The 25,061-nt window shown below is 38.2% G+C and overlaps 1 protein-coding gene across 4 annotated transcripts in view; it reads right to left on the bottom strand.

Moving 5' to 3' along the window:
• The window catches only part of prtga (protogenin homolog a (Gallus gallus)), a 69,175-nt gene that overhangs the window by 19,039 nt on the left and 25,075 nt on the right, over positions 1-25,061 (bottom strand). For 2 of the 4 annotated variants that reach the window (XM_028443175.1, XM_028443176.1), the window contains exons 1-7: positions 15,327-15,498; positions 13,482-13,784; positions 2,955-3,099; positions 2,705-2,838; positions 2,196-2,492; positions 1,951-2,110; positions 1,343-1,590 (exon numbers count right to left, since the gene is read on the bottom strand). In XM_028443175.1, the coding sequence (XP_028298976.1) occupies positions 1,343-1,590; positions 1,951-2,110; positions 2,196-2,492; positions 2,705-2,838; positions 2,955-3,099; positions 13,482-13,784; positions 15,327-15,393 (1,354 nt within the window). In that variant the 5' untranslated portion in view covers positions 15,394-15,498. Of the gene's footprint in view, positions 1-1,342; positions 1,591-1,950; positions 2,111-2,195; positions 2,493-2,704; positions 2,839-2,954; positions 3,100-13,481; positions 13,785-15,326; positions 15,499-25,061 lie in introns of those variants that run through there. The other 2 variants (XM_028443178.1, XM_028443177.1) reach the window with 1 other exon arrangement.

Below are 25,061 nucleotides of genomic sequence, written 5' to 3'. Positions count from 1 at the left end.
AACAATTAAAAATGATTTTTCAAAATAAAACTGACTCCATAAAATCATTGTGCCAGCAATGGGATGGAAATGGAAAGTAACAATAAATTGAATGAAAATACTTTTAGTCAAATTATTACTACTCACCCAGTCCCTACTACGCTAGGAAAAACCCATGTATCGATGGGAGATCCAAAAATACCTCTTTCTCGTACAGAGATTAAATGTATCACAATCAAACGGTCAATCAGAACCACCATCGCTTACCATGTAAACAGAAAAAAGTTTATGAGATGAAAATCACATGTTCCCCAAGAATCCAGACAGAAATATTCATGAAAGGATGGAGCTCTGGCTTGAACTTGTTAACAAAACAAATAGGACTCTTGTTGTTTCCCATGACCCACAGTTGATACACATTCTGATCTCCAAGCTCCAAATAGCAACTCCATGATTGCCTTTATGTACACATACTATATACATGACACAATTAATACATAACAATAAAGAAAAACACAATATTTATTATTATTATTAATGGTTTTGTCTTTCGCTTGATTTTGTTTTGTCAATTTTTGTGTTCTTGTTGTAATTTTGTGCATTCTTCTGTCATTTTCTGCATTTATGATATGTGTTTTTGTTGTTTCTGTATTTTTCTGTCATTTTGTTGACAGTTTGCGTGTCTCTCTGGAACGTGTTGTTGTTTTTTTGTGTTTTCATAGTCATTTTTTTTTTTTTTTTAAAGGATTTTTTTGGCTCTAGTGGCCTTTATATGACAGTTGCTTGACAGGAAAGGGGTCAGAGAGAGCAGGGAATGACACGCAGGAAAGGGTCCCAGGCTGGGAATCGAACCTGGACCCGCTGCAGGTGAGGAACTATAGCCTCTGTACATGGGGCGGGCGCTCAACCCACTGAGCTAAACACCACCCCTTCATAGTCATTTTGTTTAAGTGGTTGCTGTTTCTGTCTTTGTTGTCATTTTGTGTATTTTACAAATATTTTGTTTGTTTTTTGTGTACTTTGTGCAATTTGCTGTCCATTTGTGTGTTTTGGGAGTTATTTTGTGCATTATGTTGGGCTTTATATTCCGTCTAACTTCTTAAAATACAATTTTTGGGGATTTGTTTTTGGGGGCCACACAAAATTAGACCGAGGGCTACATGGGGCCCCTGGGCCGCCAGTTGCCTATGTCTGCTATATATAGTAAAATATATAGCTCCCTCCTCTGAAGATTACCTAAAATGTTTATTATTTCTAAATGTGCAGGTTTTTTCATCATTTTTAAAAAAATAAAAAAAAGATATAAACAGTTTTCCACATACAGAACAGAAGTAAAAGTCGTTGGTAGTTTCACACTACTCACCTTGAGCCTTCATGTAGTGCACCGAGTAAGCGATGACTTTATCTGAGTTGTACAGAGGCCTTTCCCAGGCCAGCAGGATGGCCGCGCTGGAAACCGTCTCTGCTCGAATGTCCCGAGGAGCACTTGGCCTGTCCTCAGACATCACCACAATAAGTCTCGCCATGGAGAGCACGGAGCCCAGCTCGCTCTCTGCCTGGCACTGGTAGATGGCATCGTCCTCAGGGATGATCTGGTTGATAACCAGTTTGCTGGAGAACACACAGACACACAAACACACGCAGTTAGAGCATAAACCCAAACGGCTTCTTCCCGAGGGTGCAGTTTCTTCTTTAATTACCTTAACAAGCACTGACAGTTGAATGAGGAGCGGGAACAAATTACTGGCAAACCAGCTAAAACCCATTTACACAGCTGTAAATTATTCAGTTTCCTTCCTACTATTGATTTATTTCTTTAAATTGTTTTGAATTAGTCAACAACAACCGTTAAACGAGCGTTTCATGGTGAAAGGAGAATTGGATTCTGATCACTGTCTGCCCTCGCAAACTGCATTTAAAGTCTGAGAAAGGAAATGAAGGTGATAAAGAGGAATAGCCCCAAATGTGTACCTGCTGTACATCTTAATGCGACCATTTGAGTGAACTTTCTCTCCGTTCTTGAGCCAGGTGATCTGAGGCGGAGGAAACCCCTCGGCGTGGCACACAAAGCGAGCTGTGCCGGCGCGTGGGCGGGTCAGGCTTTCAGGCCACTCCACCAGAGACGGTGATGCTTTGGAAAAACAACAGAAACCTTTCATTGTATCTTAAATTCTTTAAATTAAATCAGCAGCCTAACCACAAATCACAGTTTTTACCCAGCACAGTGACATTGGCCGAGGCGACGGTGTAGTTTCTGGTGCCGGGGGTGGTGGCTCGGCACATGTAGACTCCTCCATGCTGAGGCTTGATGTCTGAGATGATGAGGTTACCGTTTCCCAACACCTTGGTGTTGTAAACATCAATAGACTTGCTGTCTGCTCGGCTCCAGGAGATGATGGGTCGAGGATTCCCCGTGGCCATGCACTCCAGGATGGCAGTCTGGTGCAGTGAGACTGAAATGTTCTGTGGGGCAGCGATGATTCGTGGTCTCTGGGGAAGCCGAGGGCTGGGGGCTGCAAATAGAGAGAGGAAACACCTTTACATTTGTAGTGACTGTGATGTGATGAAGGGTGATGAAGGCACCCCCACACATCTCAGTGCTGCCCAGTCATTGACCACGACCTGTATCAATGATTCCATTTTTATTTAAACGGACAAACCCTGGGTAACATGTCTGTGCTGTCATCACACGATGCATTTCTTAAAAAGGTGATTGATGACACACCTGGGGTGACCGTCAGCGTAGCCTCCGAGCTTCGGCGCCGACTGGCAATGTTGGTGGCAATGCAGCGGTAGTTTCCTGCATCTGCACGTGACACGCCGTAAATCTGAAGGACACCACTGGGAAGGACAGTGATTCTGCGGGACAGAAACACACAAGCATCATCTATTTAGTAGAAGCTTGGTTATATAACCTAATCTACAATGAGGATTAATAGAATCCCACCACAGAGAAAAAACAACAGTGAACATACCTTTCAGTGGTGAGGGGTAATGTGATCCGATTGAACTCCCAAGTGATGATAGGAGGAGGATGTGCACTGACTTTACAAGAAAATCTGGCCACTGAGCCTTCAGTCACTACTATGGATGTTGGCTGGAGGGCAAAAGAGGAGATACCTGCACAGAAACACAAAGGATAGGAATAAAACATAAACCTTTTAACATATTTTCGTGTTATGTGGAGTGATAATGTGTAAAGTTAACAACTTAAGACATTTTTTAGGACACCCAAACTAATCCAAAGTGGTAAAAAGCAAAACAACACAGTTTTGACCACAATGATTGGATTAAACAGTTAAAGGGACAAACTCATCATCATATTGAGTAGCACAAAGCACAGGTTGGTCTAATTTTTTATTCTTTTTATTGTATTTCTGTTTTTAAAGTGAAATAAATACTTTTCAGGAGTAGTCACAGAAAAGTTCCTCCTGGTCTTTCGATGTTTGAAAGTCATGGCTTCAGTTTCAGTGTTTTGCATTACCACCAAAAAGAAAGATGAAACTTTCTTTAAATATTGTTTTATCATTGATTTCCACCTGACACACTTTATTCCATATAGACTAGATCAGTGCTTCTCAAACTTCTTTGTCTCAAGTACCCCTTTTCTCTTACTATAGAACATTATGATGGAATGAATGAGCGATGACACGCATTTGAAAGAATCCCATTTTGTAAATAAGTGGAATTAAACAGTATTTAGTGTCTCCTGAATAGATTTATTTCTATAGATTTCTTTTATCATTTCCAGTCATCTCTAGCCTGGTGTGAGACCAAAACTGCCCCTTGTATTTTTAGTTCATGTTCTAATCAAGATCATTTCCCTCTTCATTATTATGATACTCGTGTTTACCTAAAAACTGAACATTATATATTTTATGCTTTCATTTGTTGATTTTCCACTCCCTCTCTAAAGTACGTCCATGTAGTGCCTCCAACCCCCCATTTGAGAAACACTGGACTAGATGATGCAAACATGGTAAAGAGAAAAACTTGTTGTGAATCGTCTAAAACAGCAACATTGCACCATAAAATGTTGGCAGTGGCTATCCGTACGGTTGCATATCAATATACCAACATTCTATCCGAATGCAGCGCCCCTATTTGGCCAGTTTAGGTCATGTGATAGGTCAGTCATTGGCCAGTTTAGGTCGCGTGACTAAGACTAAACTTTACCCTAAACCTAAAAATTGCTGCGGTATTGGGTTATAACCTAAACCTAACCCTAAATCTAAACCTAAACCTAAACTTAAACTTAAACATATACATATATATACATATATATATATATATATATATAACATATATAACATCTATAATGATTTTATACACTGTAAACACTGGCATCTTGAAAGGTAATTTCTGACAAAAAATATCATTTTGTCAAAACCCACCAACTTGTTGGCGTTAACATCTTTCCATGCCACTGTTGACTCCTCGCACTCTGTCCAAACACAGTGAGGTGTTTCAGGGCTGCATCCATCTCCGTCACATCCCATGGATGTCAGGAAACAGAGATGCCTCTTACCTAAAGCTACAGACATGCTGAGTGCTGCAGGAAGGTGATGACTGGAGTGGAACAGCTACATCCTGCGTGGATAGAATTTCTCTGAAACTGAGCTGCTGTCACCCACCAGCTGAGCAGCTAGCAAACCACAGCCAACATGAATGACAATGAGGCTTTTTTATACAGCAGCTGTAGAATACCCCCGTTATAATGGTGTAAGTTGTTTAAGGCGTTTCAAAAAGTGGCCTATTTGACGGTAGTTCCTCTCCAGCCATAAAAGTGCTGAGAGACACTGAGGTCATCCGCCGTTGCACCATCCCCCTCCGTCCGCTGTGAAAGCTCCAAAGCCTGAGGTCGGTCATTTGTTAAAAGAAATCAATTGCACTGCTGTCGATGATCAAGAACATGGTCTGGCTAACAGCACTGACTGTAATCTGTAGTAAGGGCATCAAATCAACTCCAGCAGAGAAACAAGGACCAAACAGCAGACAACACAAAGATATAAATTTGAAATATGGAACCATCTAACAGCACGCCCACTAAGGTGCTTTTTAACTTCTGTTTGCACAACCAGTGCCATGAGAGCAACAAAAGCAGGACAAATATAAGGCACATTTACCAATCCTCGTTGTTTTCTGCTACTGCTATTGTGAACGTGACATTAAATAGGACAAGCTATATCCTGGACAGGTCATGACTCACTAGTCTATCTTAAGGATAAAACATAAAACACACAGACAGACGATCACAGCCACACATACTGTGTTTTTCACTAGAGGCCCCTCTAGGAAATCCGTGCCCTTCCATAAACATGCAGCTCCACAGACAGCAATGAAGATGAATTACTGCATGTAAGCAGCACTGTCAGGTGTTATGGTGTTAAACAGCAGGAGAGCAAAGACAGAGTTATGACTATTATAAAGTAACAGTAGCTTACGTTAAGTTTTAGATCCTCAGGGAAAGCTTGTTATTTCTATTTTACGTGTCTTTAAAATTACTTTGACATTGGTAAAACACACTCGTATAAAGGTACGTATGACTTTAATGAGCCTGAGATCTATTTTGTAAAATAACTGTTATTTGGGAAGTCATTTCTTTAAAATGTTATCAACAATTACAATAAAATCACAAGTCTATATACATATACGTATATATGTACATATCAATCCATTGTTCTTTTGCTTTTTTCTTTGACACTCTTTATTCAAATTTTATTATTACATTTTGCTTCTGGTTGCACTGTTACATGTTTCTCTATAATATCTATAGTTTGCACCAACCCACCAAAACAAATTCCTCTTACTGTGTAAATTATACGTGGCAATAAAACTTTTTTGATCCAGATTCAGAGAAATGAGAGTAAATTTACAGGCTTCACACGTTAACACTTATTCACTGATGTAATTAGGGATGTCTCGATACAACTTCCGATATGATACCGATATTGCAGCCTTGAGGATTGCCGATACCGATATCGATCCAATGCGATATCGGAACGAATCATACATGCTTTTATTACTTATTTTGTAGTGTGGAATGATAGAAAAGGCTTGATCAAGTGATGTTACTCAAACAAAGAACAATAGTCAGCAACAGTAGGTAATTAGGTATGAGAAAAACTGACCCATTTATTATTAACCAATTGGTTACATACATTTTAACCTTCAACATAATATCTACAGTATTCTACAATTGAAAAAATATAATATAATATATCTTGGAGATTTTAGATGCAGTCCGATAAAATCCAATATTCATTTTCTGGCCGATATTGGACCGATATCCGACATTAATATCGGATCGGGACACCAATTGATGTAATAGTGGTAATCTAACAGTTAAAGAAATCTACTAGAGCACATATTTTATTTTAGTGTCAGAAAGTGATTTGCAGCTGAAAACTCTCATTAGTAGGTCTTAATTAGGCTGCATTGTCGAGTCTTTCCATTTATCTGGTAGCAGCTTAAAGAGGTGAACTGCTGGCCAGATCACATCACTTCTAAGTGGACATGTTTAATCAAATTATTCTTGAGCTGTTACCCCCTCAGCTCCACTTCGATGGTTACTGTGAAGACAGAAGCATGGAGAGGCATTCACCCCCCTCCGTTCCACACCCCTCCTCCCAGTCCACCACCCTCCTGTGTGGGAAGTTCTTAGAAAAATGCCATTAATGTGTTGAAGGGATATGACTGTGGGGCATGAGAGATAGGTTGCACACTTCCTTGGCCTATACTTTGATGCAGCATTCAAGCTAAGTGTTTGCAGATTTACAAACAGCCGGGTAATCATTGATTATTGGAAAATTACTAAGACAAAGGAGGAAATCTATAAAAGTCAGGTTGTGTCTGGCTCTGATTTAATGCTGCAAATAGGAGGCTGACCTAGCAACGTTCAATAAAGAAGACTAATAAACAACCCAACAAACTAAGTGCTAATTTGTAATTGCACTAATTACACACGTTTTTTTTTTCTGAATGAATCACTGATGTGTGTGTTCAGCTCACAAAAACAGGTATTTTTTTTATTTTTTTTAAATAAATGGAGAGTAAAAGTTTTCATGATACCCAAATATCTCAACGTTAGACCTTTGCCTTATGATCCTGCCCTCTCCCCTAACTCAAACACAGAACAAACACCTCGGTCTATTCCCCGAAAGCTTGAAGAAACAGTTCAGGCCATCTGCCCTTCCCAGCAATCCCACCTCTCACCCCTCACCTCTCCCCTCTGACCTCCACAAATCCTGTCCAGCGCAGAGGCCCTGTGTGACCACCCCGAACCAGAGCTGCAGCTCCGTGCAGCCAAACACGCTGCACTTGTATTACTCAGATTTCTCTCCAGCTGTGAGACTTTAAAATGATGTTTGGTAAGACTATCCTCCTCAGTTGAGTTGGTGACATTTACCAGCTGGGAAAAAAAACTGCATGTTTAAATAAAATCTGAAGAAAGTGTACATTATCATCAGCAAAGTTTTACAAACTCTAACCAGCATGACATTTTCCACACCAGAAGCCACGGTTTATCCCATCACCTCCTCTACCCTTTCAACTCAGGCAGAGAGGTTAGCCTCTACTTGCCACACCTCGGTGTGCAGCAGATGGGCCTTTCTGATAGCAGTAGCTGCACAAACCAAAGGTCTGTGGACAGGTCAGACCCAAACAAAGGCTCCTGCTTCAAATACCAGGAATTAGTTCAGCCCACTCTCGCCTCTGGTTACGCTGGTTACACACTCACACAAGGCAGCACAAACTTTAGCTGCTTCTGAGCCGGCAGCTTAAAGAAAAACCGACTTCTTTAGTAGTATCAGGATTTTATTATTATATCTCAGTGCAGTGTTTTTACTGCTTCAAGTTATGTAATATGTATACATGAATAATGCACTTAATAAATGACTTTTTACCTGTAAGTCAATGATGATAGAATCATATTAATAAACTATGATATTGATTGCAAAGTGGCTCTGATTTATCTGTCATACATCTAATGTGTCTTTTATTTCCACTCCATATGAATTAAATAAGCATAAACTCTGTGTAAGTAACTATAGAACTGTGATTCAGTGTTTTCTCCTCTCTCTTCTCTTCTTTTGTAGATTTCTTTGGATTCCAAGCTATAATTCCCTGTGTTGCCACTTCTAGTATGATCAACTTTATCATGCCCATCCATCTTCCTTCCAAACTATTTCATATTTTTGAAGTGGAGAAGTGCTGAGGCCTTTCTTTGGTAACTTAGGGCATAAATCAGGGTTCACCTTGCTTCTCCCTAAACCGAGACAGCCTTAGACAAATGTTTAGACTTAGACATGAAGAAGTAATTGTCACCAATATGAAAGCAAACACACAGCAGGCCCTTTAGCATTGTGGATAGCAAAGCTGCTATTAAGATGACGCAAAATTGATCATCCTGATCCAACATATACAGTATGGCTGTTTGTTCCTCTCGTGGGCTGGTTTGGAAAAATTCAATCAATAATTTCACCAACAGGTACTTTCTTTTTAAATATCACTTTTCCAATCAGCTACGGGGCTAAGTATTTGGCATCTAAAACAGGGATCTGAAAAATATTGTTTTGCTTAGTGACCAATGATTTCCCTATAATATTTACTGAGAGAAAAACCATTTGCTGAAGTTTGTGAGCTAAAAAAAAAAGCCACCAAAGTTTATCTTCTGAGTCAAAAGTGCACAGCTACTGGTAGTTAAAATGACTTTTGTCCTTTATTTTATTATTCTGACTGAAAAACTACATTATGCAAGTTGAATTATGAGTCTTTTACAGCATCCAGTCACCCCAATAGGCATAGACTTTAAGTGAACGGGACCTGATTGGAAAGAAAAGAAGAATGCAGAGCTGGAGAAGAAAACCTAAATCAATCACTCGCTGGTTGGCAGATGTGCTGCTGCTTCACACAGGCTGCAGGACAGTCAAGTGACCAGTGGCCTGCCCAAACAAAGAGCTATTCCCATGAGCAGCGTGACCTCTGAGAGCAAAGGGAAGGCGGAGGGGGAGCAGGGTCGGACACAGCATTTGTCTCCTTTCTCCAGTTCCTTATCTCTACTCTGCTGCAAAGTTTTCCAATCATTCAATGGCAACCCTGCACTCGAACACAGGTTTCATTGTCTTAAACTTCCATATCAGGAACTATGGTTTAAATAAGTCATTCAGAGACTACCCCATGCTGAGTTTACTTATGTGAGAAATCATTAAGAGTTAAGGTTGACATTAAATCAAATTAAAGTCAATTCACAAAAATTCACTAACTCACTAACTCACAACAAGCAGATCACCTATATAACAAGCCATATGATAAAACTTCATGAGCATCCAGTGCTACTGAATAGAAGATTTAGGTCCCCTTCCTTGCCCCACTGCCTTCCATCTATTGAACAGTTTAAAGTCACCTTTGACCTCTGGGCCTGTCGTTCAGGGGAGTCATGGTAACCTTTCGTACCTAGCAGAGGAGAAAAACAAGTTTCCAGCCTCTGAGTAGCCTCACTTTAAGGGCATCACATTCATTCACGTCACCCTTCACACAGCAAAGTTTGCTTTCGTCTTATTGGAGTTTCTAATTGTGCCAAGCCAGAGCGAGACATAGGCATTCCTTAGCAACCCACCAGAAAGCTGTGGTCCTGACCTGGTTGCTTTAGGACACACTGAGCAAGGTAAAACAAACTGTGGGAGTAAACTGCACTCCACTCCTTAAAATCACCTCCTTAAATGCTCATTCTGCTGTCAGCTTTACAGGCAAAAAGTCCCAAATCAAGACTCCAAACAAGTCTACTGAGGCCCAGGCGCATTTTTAATTTATGTATTTTTTAAAAGCTGCTAACATACAGGACATATAAACAAAGTGGTTCTTAAGTTTTCGTCATCTTTTTCATCCCATGAAGTAGACGTAATACTAGTTAACCAAACATTAGCCACAGTGCACATCACTTCACGATGGATGCACTCACTGAAGTTAGAAATTCAATCTTGTATCAAAACCTTTTGTACATACAGCTGTGACGGTGATGTTTTTGCACCATCTGTTATCGAATGCTTTCCATTAGATGACAGTAAAGAAGGATCACCATGTTGGTACCAACATTATAAAGCAGTGGACCACAAACCCATACAACTGCTGAGAGAAAAACAAAACAATAAAACGCTAAAAATAAAACACCACAAAGAACAGATTTATAATATAGATAGTGTGGCAAAAGCTAAGGACCACGAGGGTCATTCAATGAATTAACACTATGGATCCTCCACAATGCAAATGGTTGACCTTGTGTATGAATTGAAAGAAACAGCTTTCCTTGTACAGTGAAAATCATACTTTGCTCTCCATGCTGAATGCCACAAGAAGAATATAAGAAAAGTATAAAGTATAAATAATAAATTCAGTTTCAAAGGGAATGCAAGAGATGCGTTTATATATACAGTATATAAATAATATAATAGTAATAGTATGTATATATATATATATATATATACCTGTATATAACTTCAATGTGCAACGTTTGGGTAATTGTGCAACTGACACGTGCCCATCTCATCTGACAGCATCCTCTTATCTCCAACAGTATGACAGTGATGTGAATGAATAGTTTCTGAACTATTTTTTTTCTCTCTTTGCGACAAGATGAAGTACAGTCATCTTGGCCCTATAGCACAAAACATGTCTAAATGTTGAACATTATAGTCTACAGTTAGGGTAGCCCCACCATTGGATAAATACCATTACTATGTGAGCTCGAACTGATTATGTGAAATCAGACACGTTTTATTAAAGAAAATAATTGTGAAAGAATCTACTTGAAGAGTTTAAGGGAGCAACGATTAGTTGACGTCGACAAAAATCGATAATAGAAATACTTGCAGACAAATTTAATAGTCAATAACTGTTGTTACATCATCATACGTCTTTTTCACGCTGTGGCGCAGAACATTGATGTTCATCTGGACTGAGTGATCTCACTTTCTACATATCTCTGCTTAGAGTTACATGTGCATTAAGGTAAATAGTGGAAGACAAAAAGTATAGCCGACATAGCAAATTTGGCTTCAGAGTCCGAGTGGGGAAGTGATATATAAACACTATCAGCTGGTTCTATTTTTCGTAGAGCAGCCCATCCTGACCGGGACGCTCTGTTGAATGGTTCTGTAGCTTACTCTGCCAGGCCGGTAAAGCCAGCACCGTCGTCCAGACCTACCCGGGCAATTGCAGCAGGAGTCCTGTGGCCCATTAATTAGATTAATCAGTACAAATGTCACAAGTCACATCTGTGGGATTGATTCACAGATTGCTTAAGAGTGACTGATTTGTTTTGTTGTGCTTGGTAAACAAAAAAAAATGTATAGAAGAATTTATCTTTTGTATCAGGAGTAACCTAACCGGCTGTGTATTAAAAGACACATTTTTGAATGAAGATTTGGTGTCTTTATTGTTGGTTAAGATCATGTTAGTTAGCTTTAGCGTTTCAATAATTGATGATTAGTCGACGATCGTCATAGTTGTTAGCTGCAGCCCTAGCTCAGTTGTGCCATATTAGGTATTTGTCCATAAATCTTCTATATCTGCCTATCCTGTTGGGTGGTTAAATCTCAAGACTGATCAGTGAGTTCTTTAAACACTCAGACATCTCCCTGCAGTATTTTGTGATTTGAACACAAAGCAGAGGACACCTGTGAGATGACAAGATGCAAGAGAAGGCTGTATTTAATCATGATATGATGTCTTTGTCTTAATGTGGTGAGTAACTACAACTTATTACCGTAAGAAACCAAATTTTAGAAAACACTCCCTGGATTCCAATTCTCTACTACAACCAGCATCAATCTGATGTCTGTTGACAAAAGTCACACCACGAGGCTCAGGTGTCACATTCCTTTTCGTCAATGCCAAATCTCCCCCTCACCTTTGAGCTTTATCTCCCGGTGTTTAAGGATTTATCCTTAAAAAAACAAATCCCAGGTTCAACAGCTGAGGGTTTACCAGCTGCCTAGGAGTATGGCTCCTACATCTAAAACATGTCACGGTGATAAACTGGGATATACTGTCAGCTCTAAAAAGACTGTTGTGCTATCCATCTTCCATCTGTGGGTTTAACATGGAAATATCTCAGAACAAAATACCAATGAGGTCAAAACTAGACATAGACACCAAATGAGAATATCTTCTCTGTGCAGCCTGCCGTGCAACAGGCAAAGTGTCATGCTGTGTAATGACATCCAACTGAAGACTTACTAATCTTTAACTTTTACAGTGTATGTAATTAGCCTGGCTGTGGTCAGCAGGTCCTCTGTCCTGCCCTCTGACTTCAGGGCAAACAAATGCCCCCAAAGAATCCCCTTCTCTTTTGTGAGCACGGGAGGCAAAGTGGACAAAAACAGTCAGAGTGAAAAGCTCTTTCCTCTTTCAACAAAGCAGTGAGGCTGAAAAACAATAGCAAGCTGAGGCTGCTATCCCCACTGACCTGGTAGGACCTGCAATAAAGCTTGGGTCATTTAGACACTCTGGCTAGAGTACTGGGAAACAGCAATTCACATTGGTGTGTGTTTGTATTTGTGTTGGTGTTTGTGCGTTTGTGTGTACTGTGTCAGTGTTTGTGTATGGACGCGCTGCCTCCCTATCCTGAGCATTTCTCAGGTATGTGAAAATTTCACGAGCTTCCAGATAGACCTTCCAGCAGCTCTAAAAGCTGTTTCAAAACAAACCAGTAAAGCTTACTGGGCAGTTTTTATCAGTGCTTAACCCAGAGATTAAAGAGGTAAACAACTTGATCGATGTCTTGAAATGTCCAACTAGTGACCGACTGTGCCAAGAAAAATGATTTCACCTAAACTCAAACAAAATTCTGTAAAGTCTTCTGCATATTCTGTGCAACTAATGCTTGAATCCCAATCATAAGACACGACAGGAAAATCAACTGTTCTCCTTGTTTTTGTCTTAAAATGCTTTTTTGAGTCAGTGTGGAAAGGCATTTCTGGCATTTAAACAGTGCAAAAGTGGGACAGTGAGATGTGCAGTCTGATGGAGGAAAGGGTAGAAGCTCCCATAAGGCAAACCCTGCCTGAAGCTTCCCCCTTAAAATACGAGGCCGGCTTTTTGATGGAGGAGAAAGCATTCCAAAAGAACAATTCCTCAAGCAACCAGGGTGCCATAAGATAAAAGCCCTGGTCCATGAATAGGGGTCATCTGCTCTTTAGCATTGGAGACCCAGTATCCTGGACAAATCCTAACCTTTCAAATCTCTTGCTCCTTCATTAACACACCAATGGGCATTTCACCCAATCCCCACCACATCTATTTTGAAGCTTTGAAGACTTTTTTGTTCTTCCTTCCACCACAGAGCAGTCCCTTGATGCCACATATAGCAGGGAAACTCTGGTTTTACGAGGACTTAGATTGAAATCTGATCCACTGTGATCCACTGATGGTGGTCAGCTAGAACACAAAAGCAATCCTTCCTTTCTTGTCCTCCACACTATTGTTTAAGTAAGCGTCATACTTACTTGCGATTGTAAGACGGGCTTTTTGGCTCAAGATTGCTCCATACTTGTTATGAGCCAGGCACTGATAGAGCCCTTCATCTGATTTGTCTCCTCTTCTGCTCTCCACCTCTGAAATATAGAGGGAGCCGTTGGAGAGCAGGTACATCCGCTCATTCACCTCAACTTTTACTTCGTTCTTCAGCCATCGGACGTCAATAGGTGCCTCTCCACGAGCCTGACAGTCCAAAATAACGGCCTCTTTCCGCATGACAGTGACATCATGGGGTTCTTTGATGAAAAATAACTCGCTAAAGCCTAAAACTCCTGTGAAGACAAAAGGAAATGAAAACGAGTCAGCAGAGCAAAGTAAACAGGAATTTAATACGCTCAAATGCACGTCAACGTATACACTGAAGTACATGTCTCAAACTCAAGGCCTGGGGGTCAAATATGGCCATTCGGCCCGCAGGTGAAAGTAAAAATGAATCATTGTGTGAAAGAAACTTAACAATATTTGCAGGGGCTAACACAGCTTTCCCAGTGCTCATATCACACGACTGCAGTCATTCTTAATGCTAAACATCCTCAAATTTTCCTCAAATAATGACATAATATTTCCCTTCATTCAATAGAAATTGGTCACAAAATCTAGGAAATTTAAAGTGAAGATCCTGTTTGGACTGATATCTATCACTTATTGATTGGATATGGTCAGTTTCTTACATATTTTATGTTTTATGGTAGACGTAGAAGTGTAAACTTGGGTACCATAATAATGAAATGACTAGTTTTCCTGCATAAAATCTGTGGCACTTTTGCTCTGTATTTGGCTCCCACACAAAATGAGTTTGACACCCCTGCACTGAAGGATATTCACAAAGTTAAAGCTTGAATTCTCGTTTTATGGAGTCAGTAAAGAGAGTTTTTAGATGTTGCAGATGATCATCTTTCCAATGGATGTTATCACTGTAACAAAAATATGGGAATAATAAATATTCCCATCACCACTTTTTCTCTCTTGTCCTTGACACAGCCATTGGACGCAGTCACTGGTTACTCGATTAGTTATTGAAACTTTGTAATGCATGAATTTCAAACACAATGGCTCTTGTTCAGTTTGGTAGCTCCCCTTGTCGTTGACACAGCTACATTAAAGCATGTATAATTTCAATTTGATGTAAACATGGCAGTGCAGTGAGAGCAATGGTGGCTCTTAACATTTGCCATTATAACTTACACAATCGCAGTGATCAGAAATGTTTGAACTGAAAAGTCTTACATAGGCTGCAGCAACAAACATGAAGTTAAAGGGGATTTAATTTATACATTCTATACTTTCTTTAGTAACTCCAGTAAAATCAAATAAGCTGATGAGATGCTTCAGCTTCTGTGCTCTAGGTGAGGTGATGATGATAATCTGTTTGCTTCTGCTACAGTAACGCTCTGATTAAGATTGAATGAATCAAAAACAACATTCTCCATATACATAATTAAATGCCATTAATAAATACAACAAATTATATATATATATATATATATATATATATATATATATATATATATATATATATATATATATATATACAATCAACTTAAATGTCAACGAGCAGTTTGATAATAGGATTACACTCAGTGATTTGATGCAAATCAAACTTAATGTTCAAGTAATAACCCTGAAAATAAACTGTTGTCATTATCATCCGTGACATCCCACAGTAACTTAAAACCTTGAGTTAAACTTTTAATTAATCTTTAAATGAGGGACGAGCTCAGAGCAGCAGCTCCCTCACACGCACCGGGGGATTAAAACAAATAAATAAATAAATAAATAAAAATGCAGTGAAACTTTACAGAGAGGCTTCTTACCTGAGATCGGAAGAAATACTGCAAAGAGCAGCAGACGCTGATATAAAGTCCTCCTGACAGACTCCATTTACTGTGGCTGTCCGTACATGCTCGCTACTCTCTCATGATGTTTCCTCCGCCTGTGCTGAGCTGATACTGAGCGGAGCGCGGACTGAAGCCTCAGCGGGAAACGCGCTCCCTCCTCCCGGGAGGAACCAGCGAACCAGCCCCAACAGTGAGGTGTAGCGCCCCCTGCTGGAAGCCACACACTCAACAAATACTGGGAAAGGCCCACTGACAAATAGTCAGAGCTGTAGAGCAGTGGTTCCCAACCAGGGGTACATGAACACATTGCAGGGGGTACTTGGAAACAATGATGAATCTATTTCCAACATGCTGAGTCACTTTTTAAGCCTATTTCAGACACTGTACATGCTCATCCAACATCTTTTCCACCCGTTGGCAATAAACAGCATTAATGGAATAAACAATATTGTGGCATTAATATCCTACTAAAATGTTATGCACATTACTAAAAATTGAGGTAAATATATTCAATGATATACAATAGTTGTAGGAGATTTCAGAGGCCAACATGTTAACATGTAAATAAAACAAGAAAGGTTACTAAATTGGAGTGACAAAAGGTTTCTCCTAATCTGAAGAGAGGCCTCGGGGGGTACATGAGACAGAAAAGGTTGGGAAACACTGGTGTAGAGAACTGACATACAATATATGGAGGTAGATTTGTGTCTTTGTTATTTAATTAAAAAAAAAAAAAAACATTTTTAATTAAAAAAAAAGTTTACATCAATCAAAAATCAAAACATTTAATCAAAGAAAAAAGTGTTCAAATGCGAAAAAAATTTGAGACCCAAATAATTGCATTTGAACACTTTTTTTCTGTGATTGAAATTTTTTTTTTACATTTTTTTTAACTTGGTTTAAATTTTTTTTATTATTATTATTGAATAATAAAGACACAAATGTATTACCCATCATATGGCCCAAATACAAAAAAACCCAAAAAAAACCATGACGTCAATAATTAAAAAAACAACAAATTTTCAATCAAAAACAACAACTTTTCAATAAAAAAAACCTTTAAAATGAAAAAAAAATATATATTTTCAATCATAGAAAAAAAGTGTTAGCACTTCAGCTCATTTCCATCTGTAGTCCCCACAGAGCCTGCAACCCACTGAAAACAGGTCCATGATCCACTTTTGGGTCTTGACCCACCAGTTGAGAACCTCTGGGGTTTGTTTAATTTACTGCACTCGTCGTGATATTTCTTACTTGTCAAATTATGTTACAGATAATTACGACTTTTGCAATACACTGCTGTTACTACCCATCTTCTAAAGTTGTCTATTTTGATTTTTGTTGCAGGATTTTGTGTCCTGTTAATGGCATATAATCCATTATAAATAGCTTATAAATGGTTTGAAGCCTATCAATCAATGGGCTTTCACTGAATAACTCTAATCCTAGCCATGCTCTTTACATGGTGTCCTGATATGATTGGGTTTTCATTTAAAAGGCCACCTGAAAAACCCTCCTTATAGTGCACGTAGAATAGTTGACTTCAGTGCCAGTGTCACACAGTGGAGAGAGGGATTAGGAACAAGTGGTAAACACAAAGGGATGTTTAACAGTGACCACAGGTTGTCTAAGCATGTCTAAGAAGAAAAGTGGTTGATCTGAGATGATCTGAGGTTCATGCAGTGCTTCTGAACCTTCAAGGTTACATAGAAACTGGTCTCTCCTTCACTATTTCTTCTAAACACTGTTTGCAATTCACACTTTTCTGGCTATGTCACATCCTTGTGGTCTAACAAATGACATTTTTTTTTCTATAGTTCATACTGTACATATTTTATTGTGTAACACCATTATGTTCAATACATTTAAGATCTTGTCAAGCTGTAAGAATCCAACTCACTGAGGACAGCCAGTTTACCTCCACCACCAGTATAATTGATCATCTTTAGAATCTACTGTTTGTTTATCAAAGTTCTTGCAAAAATATCACATAAACCCAAAATATAAGATAAGACAGTGACATTTAATATTTATTGATTGCTTTTTCTATCAAGGAAACCTATAGCATCACCATCTGAGTTTTCCTCTGTTATATAAATAAATATGCATATAAATGGACACCCAGGTATGTTTGTTTCTATCTTAGTTTTAAACTTGGAGAAGCAAGTGGTTTGGGGATTAGCACTCTCTATACAGTAATGTTTGATGTTGTTGATTTTTTTTTTACATTTTGTTTGCTGTCCAAGAATCATCCAAAACACCCTGGGTCAGTGCACTTAATGTTTTGGGATAAAGTCTACTCTTTGATCTGTATCCATTGATAAAAATGGCGTTTTCTGGACAGTTAAATGTATTATTATATATCCCACAGGCTCTACTTGTGCAGAACACTTAAAACAATTGAAATGGTTTTCTTCACATTATATATTCAACTTGGACCCCTGTTCCTACTTGAACTTTGATGTTACTTGTTTTGATTCAGAGTGGTGGATTCAAGTAAGAATGGAGTTACACAATAAAATTAAATAAAATGAAATAAAATACATTCAAAACATATAAAACCAGACCCATTTAACAGTTATGTCATCCCTCACTTCACTGGGAGCCAATCGCAATCCCTTATCGATATAAGTGAGCTGTATTGATCAGAGCAGATCGGTCAGACTCTCAGAGCAGCTGCACACACCAAATGGTTTCAACAGACTGAGAAAAAAAATATAAAGTTAATGGAAATTAGTTCTTCCTTTAAATTTGGGTGCTGCAATTACAAGGAAGCATTGATAGGGACAGAACAGCTGCTGTGACTATATGTCGATATTGATCGGGGGTCCATCACTTATTGTGAAGAAAGATCACACCCCACTGGTCCTCCCCTGGTCCCCCTCCTTCCTCCCTCTGTTCGCTTTTATTTCACAGCCAGATCGCTGCCCAGCTGTGACACCCACCAAAAACACAACAAGAAATGAAGAAAATGGCACTATTTCTCTGTAAAGAACTACTCTGTACATGCCTTCAAGTATGAAACATTTGGGAAGCTTCAAGTTTCAGAAGATAAAAAGACAAAATGTAAATGAAGAAAAGAAGAAGGAATGAGATAAGTATCATGCTACTTAGATTATGACTATTATATTATTTTTAAGAATAAATCAAGGGCATTGGACTAACTTGGATCTGTTTAGGAGCTTTTATCTATGACAAAAACATTTATACATTTTACAATTTAAACATAACAAAGGTTGAAATAACACCCAAAATGCTACACAGGAAAATAAATTAATCAATTTAAGATATTATTGTCAGCCTCTGTTTTACACACAAAGTATTAGTTTGACTGGATGTGTATAACATGTCAGTATTTGACCACAGCCTAAGTTTAAGTGATGGTCACTTCTCATAGCGTGAGAAAATGTAAGTGTGACCCCTGTCGTGGTCAGCTTTTCTCTCCCCAGGGTGTTTAATTAATCCAAAACTAAAGTTCTCAATCTGTCTCTGTTTGTGGGTGGACTGATGCTGGGCCTGCGTGTGAATTCAGGTCAAGCTCTGTGGCCGGATCAATGGACCAGAAGTCATTACCAGGTTATGAATGCTGGTGAGTTTGTGGATCAGGGGGAGCCGGACTTTCTCAGCCCTTCTACCATTGGCTGAAGCCCGTTTCTTCAGCTTCAACCCACATGTCCACCCCCTCTGACCCCAGGAGTGTCCAAAAGGCCGGGCTGGATCCTGTGTGACCCCTCCTCTGACCTCCGTGGCAAAGAGAAAAGGCTTTTAGGGGCCCAATGGGGGTAGTGGAGAAGAAAGGATTGTGGCTCTTCAGCTGAACAACACAAAAGGCTCCGACCACAGCTAGATATCACTGAAAGCTCTCCACAAAACTCAGTAGCCAAAACTGTTGGTCAGCAAACACATAGATTGAATATAAAGGCAGATAAATAAAAGTTCAGGCATATGAACAACTCTACGCAAGAGTTTTTTCATGATCTTTACAAACAATTTGTTGAATAGTTCCCTCACATTCATGATTATTTGTTCATAATAAATTAAACTTTTCTACAGGTCCAGTAGAGTTTGCATGTTCTCCTGGAGTGTGTGCTTATTCTCTCGTTATACAGTTTCATTAAACAGACCAAAATACAAAGAGTTTCAAAAGTGACTCTCAGGGTAAGACGTGTATTCCTTGGGCTGTAATTGTCACTGTACATTTGCTGTCTTACGTTTAATAAATAATAAATAAAATAAAAGGGAAAAAGTTTATAAAATATATCATATAACTACCATGAACTCTATTTCTTTACTCGCTCTTGCACAAAAGAAGTACATTCTATACATTCAAGTTAGGGCCTTGATGCATGATATCATTTTACTATTCAAATTTGGAATGCTTTTTTTCCCCTTAACCAGGATATTTCATTTATTCTTCAGTTCTTCTTAAGAAGTCAATTGTTTGATAAATTTGTGTTTTTCAGATCCTTAGATGTAAATTGCATCTTTTGTATACTCTTCAAGCCTTACACAATTCCAATAATAGAAAGTTATGATCCCAAAGTTTACCACAGTTATTTCTTTTCAATGTTTGTGAAAGAACTTCTGTCCTTGAATATCATTTCACACTTTCTTTGTGTTGTCCCTGATATTTCTTTAAACATATTTGGAATGGTGTTACGTGATCTCAGACACAATAGATACTAATGGTGAGGTATAAGGACATCAACTTACAGCACACTTTTTACTACTGTTGCATCTTTGGGAGAAAAAAAACAAAAACATAAAGGTGTCAGGACTGTTATTCTGAAGCTGAGTGGTGCAGCTGTTGCTGGGTTTTTGTGAGTGAACAGTGCATTTCTGTACTACATTTTTGTTAGATTTCCCTTCTCCTTTACTAAAAAAAGACACACATACGATTATAAAATGAGCTCAGTGCTAGTTGTCTCTTTAACAGGCTTTAAACATGTAGATTCCAGCATAAAATGCAGACGTAGACATGTTAAACGATTCATCAGATTTTAAAAAAACAACCTTGGAGGACTCATTTAGAAAAAAACACGAGTTCATGCATTTTACGTTGTCTGCTGGGACCAAATTGGTAGAAAAAGTTCACAATGTTCACCAAAAGGATAATAAGGATATCGTTATTACCCACCACAACAACAGTTAACACAAACCACACTTAATGACAAAATAATGATTGTTTAAGTGTTACAGTTTAAAAACTGGGCGAAGATCTGGTTAAATTACCGACGATAATACATTTTGATTCATGATTATGTTCACATATATATAAGCCAATGGATGACCAAACATTTAAAAGTCAAATGAAGCTTAAAGAAAAGAAAGAAAAATGAAATGTGTACAAATAAATATATATATATATATATATATATATATATATATATATATATATATATATATATATATTAACGTCTGTGCTGTCCCACAGAGCAATGGTTCCCAAACAGTGTGCCGTGGCACACTAGTGTGCCATGAGGAAAATCCTGGTGTGCCGTAGGATTTTGTGACAACTATACATTATTATTTAGGGGCCCTATAAAATCCATGTTAACGGAATCGCGGATGGAATCACGTATTCGACCAATGAATCCACGGTTGAACACGGAAATTGATAGAATCGGCATGAAGCGCCGTCACCGTGAGGCAAGGATTGTTCTTTATGGAAAAATGTTTCCAGGGACCGCTCATTAGGTGCACCGCCCGACCTCTCCAATCCTGTCCACTTCAAACACCGCCTAAACCATCCAAAATGCCATCTAAACTGCCAAAAAACTACGCAAATCACCACTGACTCCTAACACAGAGCCGACCAGTGCCTGCCTAACTTTGCTGTGCCTGTGAAACTTTGTCCGTTTCTCCTCAAGCGCTGCTCTGTGAAAACATGATCGGCTTTAATCAGCTTCACCTGCTGAGAGCGTTTGAATAACATCTCATCAGTTCTACAGAAGATCTGTGGCCAAAATTGTTGTTTTTTGTGGACGAGAACATCGATGCCAGGGATTGTAGAGTCTGAAACATTGTAGGTTAATGATAACTTCTGATACTGTCAAATAGTCTGGCCCCTAGGGCTCAGGATCATTTAAATTAGGTTAATTTAAATCAACTTGATCAAAACTTAATCAATAAACCTGATCAGATTCAGTATACCATTGATCCCTGAGGGGAATTTGCAATTGGGTGACAATATTGCTGTTTTCATACATCTTTATATGACATATAAACAATTAAAAAAGAGCAGTCAAAATAATAACATTTCACTACATCTACCTTTTAATTGTATCTTACTTTATTTTTGACTTTTTTTTTGTTTGTTTGTTTCCTCACAGGAGCTAAAAACTAATATTTTATTAAAAAGATTAATGTGGAAAACATGGAATTTGGGGGAAAAAAATTAAAATGATTTTATAGGGCCCTAATAATTGCAATATACAACTACACAAAAATAATTTAAATTTTACTACTTTGAATGCACTCATTTCATAATACAGAGGCAAACTCTATACCTATTTTTTTTTTATTTTTAATATTTCATGAATAAATATTTCACGAGTAATATAATTGTCTTTGTCACATTTCATTTGGCATTAGTAAATAATCATGCACATTTACAGATATTGTACATGATATGAGTGATAACACGTGTTATAAAGGCTATTTTTCACAATAGATGTGTCTTGGGCACAAAAAGTTTGGGAACCACTGCCACACAGTCTATTCCTGTGTCTCATCTCCCCCTAGTGGACAAACACACTCCTACAAGCACAAAGTTATGTATTTAAGTTTATACTGACGACTCCAAACCATCCAAAGATATCTGTATTAGTACACAAGATTAACAAATGTGGAGAACCATATTGTTGAGATTGTTTAGCCAAAATTTAGATATTAGCAGATTAAAAAAAAAGAAGACAAACAAGTAATTGTCAGGGTTATTAGTTTGTCTGTGTTTAGCCCTTGTGGCCCTCTTAGTTTTACCTATTTAGTCAGTAGTTTATTTATCTTTGTGTATGTTCAGTTTCTAGATTTGATTCTTGTTTACTCTTGTGTCTTTGTGTTCCCTGGGCGGTATTCAGAGGTGTAAAGACTACTGATATCTCCTACTCAAGTAGAAGTACTGTACTTGATTGTAATTGTACTCAAGTACAAGTACAAGTAAGTCCTACATAAAATACTCAAGTACAAGTAAAAAGTAGCTTAATTAAATAGTACTCAAAGTAAAAGTTACTTTCACCCTACACGTTTATATATGGTAATATATCTTGCCATGGTTCCCTTGCATACAGTAAACATCTCATGTATAAACTTAAAAAGGAAGAGACCAACTGGAGCTTAATTTATTTTCCAATAAGACATATGTATAAAATAAAATGTTTGCCATAATGTACAATCCTTTTTTTAAATAAAATAACACCAATGAAGTCAATTAAAATTCTCAGGCTCTAAGTACATTTATGAACTCTAAAACTGAGAAAATAACCTCCATTCAATGCAGTTTTTTTGCCATGCATTAAGTTTAATCTGGTTGGTCGGCTATGATGCTTTCGATTGTGTCATTTCATTTGTATGTACTTTCACAGTGTCTGTTGATCATTATAAAACAAAAAATAATAATTTACTCAGTAACGGATGGGTGTAGAAATGTAATGAATTACTTTACTTCTTTTAAAACATACTGAAGTTCAAGTAAAATTACTGATTTAGAAATATACTGCAAAAAGTACAAGTAGCCATAAAAGCAACACAATTACAGTAACGTCAGTACTTGTAATTAGTTACTTTCACCTGTGGGAATAGTTAATCAAATCCAGCTCAGGGTTATTTCCAGGTTTAACCTGAGAGTCGCATCAGTTAAACTCGGATCTAACTGGAACAGCCGTTTCATCAAAGAGAAAACACCTCAGTTGCCAAGGAAACACAGTATGTGCTGCAAACCTGCTCCCGACCAGGTTAAAGCAGTATGCCTGGTTTACCTGCTGTAGGCTGCAGACGTACTCACATGAAATCACATCATTATTTTCTAAAGATGTCATTTTGTGGTGCTTTAAAACACTCAACAATGACCTACAAAAGGAAAAAGGAGTGAAAAACACTTCTGTTATACATTTTCTCACAATCTACGGCTTTTTGTGACATTTTAAAAGAAAATTAAACAGAAAATAATTATACATGTTTATGTATGATTTTAAATCGATACAACTGACGATAAAATCATGAAAGTGTCTATTTGTATGGTTGCCGTACGAAAAACCCCCGGTGTACCGAAGTATAACATAACGTCTCAGGGGTAGGGTTAGTGTATAACCCAATGTCACAACAAGTTTTAGGGTTAGAGTTAGGGTTAGGTTTAGGGAAAGGTTCAGTCTTAGTCATGAAACCTAAACTGGCCAATGACTGACTTTTCACGTGACTTAAATTGGATAAATAGGGGCGCTGCGTACGGGTAAAATGTCGGTATATTGATATGGCAATTGTACGGATAGCCACTGCCAAGAATTACCGTCTTATGTGTTTAACATGTACCATACTTTTTAATGAGATAACCGCAGTCTCCATCTGTTTAAAGTTTAGCCCATCCATCAGCTCCCATTTACCACACCGTATGTCTATTCATTCAGAATCCAGTGTATCATAATGAGAAAGCTCTTAATATACGGAGCCAAAATCCACTAACAGTATCACTTTTCCAGGAGGTAAGCACTGAGCAATGCACATGGAAGATGTGTGCACGGATGAGGGAGTGGCTGCAGTGTTGGATGTGACATGCAGCAGTGTCACATCCAACACTGCACACAGCACAGCTGCTCCCTCCGTTCATTTGAATTTAATGTTGAGTGCTGAGTTCCAAGAAACTATTCATCAAAAATCTCACAAGTCTCACAAAGTACACTACCGGTTAAAAGTTTTAGAACACCATCATTTTTAGGGTTATTTATTGCAATTCAAGTCGTGGATGTCCAATAAATAGCTTGAAATGGTAGAAAGGTAAGTACTGAAGAGCCAGAGGTTAAAAAAAAAAGTTTGGTTACCCAAAATTGAAAAATAATGTACATTTCAGAATTATGCAATAGGCCTTTTTCAGGGAACACGAAGTGGGTTAACAATAAACAATAAAGCTGTTCTGCAACAATGAAGGTTGAATTAGCCTTGAAAGCTGGTGCTACTCATTCCTACAGGTTCCCAACTTTTCTTGGTTACTTACAAACCCCTCTGTGGTACCAGACCCTCATGAGCATCAGATGAACAGTATTGTTCATGGATTCCATGATTTCTTTTTCAACTCAAATTGCTCATTCGTTCTATGCTTTCATTTCAGAGTGTGATGATTTCTGTAAAAAACTAGAAAAAGTGTGGTGTTCTAAAACTTATGACCGGTAGTGTACATATTATTCAATTGTGAGTTATGGCATAGTCTTTTTTAAATGCTGACAGGTATAAAAAAATTAAAAAAAAAAAAACAAACACAGTAAAGTCCCGTGGATCATTGTTTGATCATACATACTTCAGTTGTTCTTTATGATAAATTGACTAAATAACACCAACTTTAACCAATTACTACTTTTAAAATGTTGTTTTCTCGATCACTGCAAAGGAACAAATGATGTCACGTCCTGTTGGTCTCAACATTACTTTCTATTGGCCGTTCATTCAAAAGTGAAAGCTGCAGCGCATGCATACTCCGTAATCAACCTTGTGGGACTTCTGAAG

Source organism: Gouania willdenowi, chromosome 3, assembly GCF_900634775.1.
Source record: "Gouania willdenowi chromosome 3, fGouWil2.1, whole genome shotgun sequence".
In the NCBI taxonomy this organism is placed as follows: Eukaryota; Metazoa; Chordata; class Actinopteri; order Blenniiformes; family Gobiesocidae; genus Gouania; species Gouania willdenowi.
Note: the sequence above shows the minus strand (reverse complement) of the source record. Positions and strands in the feature narration are given on the sequence as shown.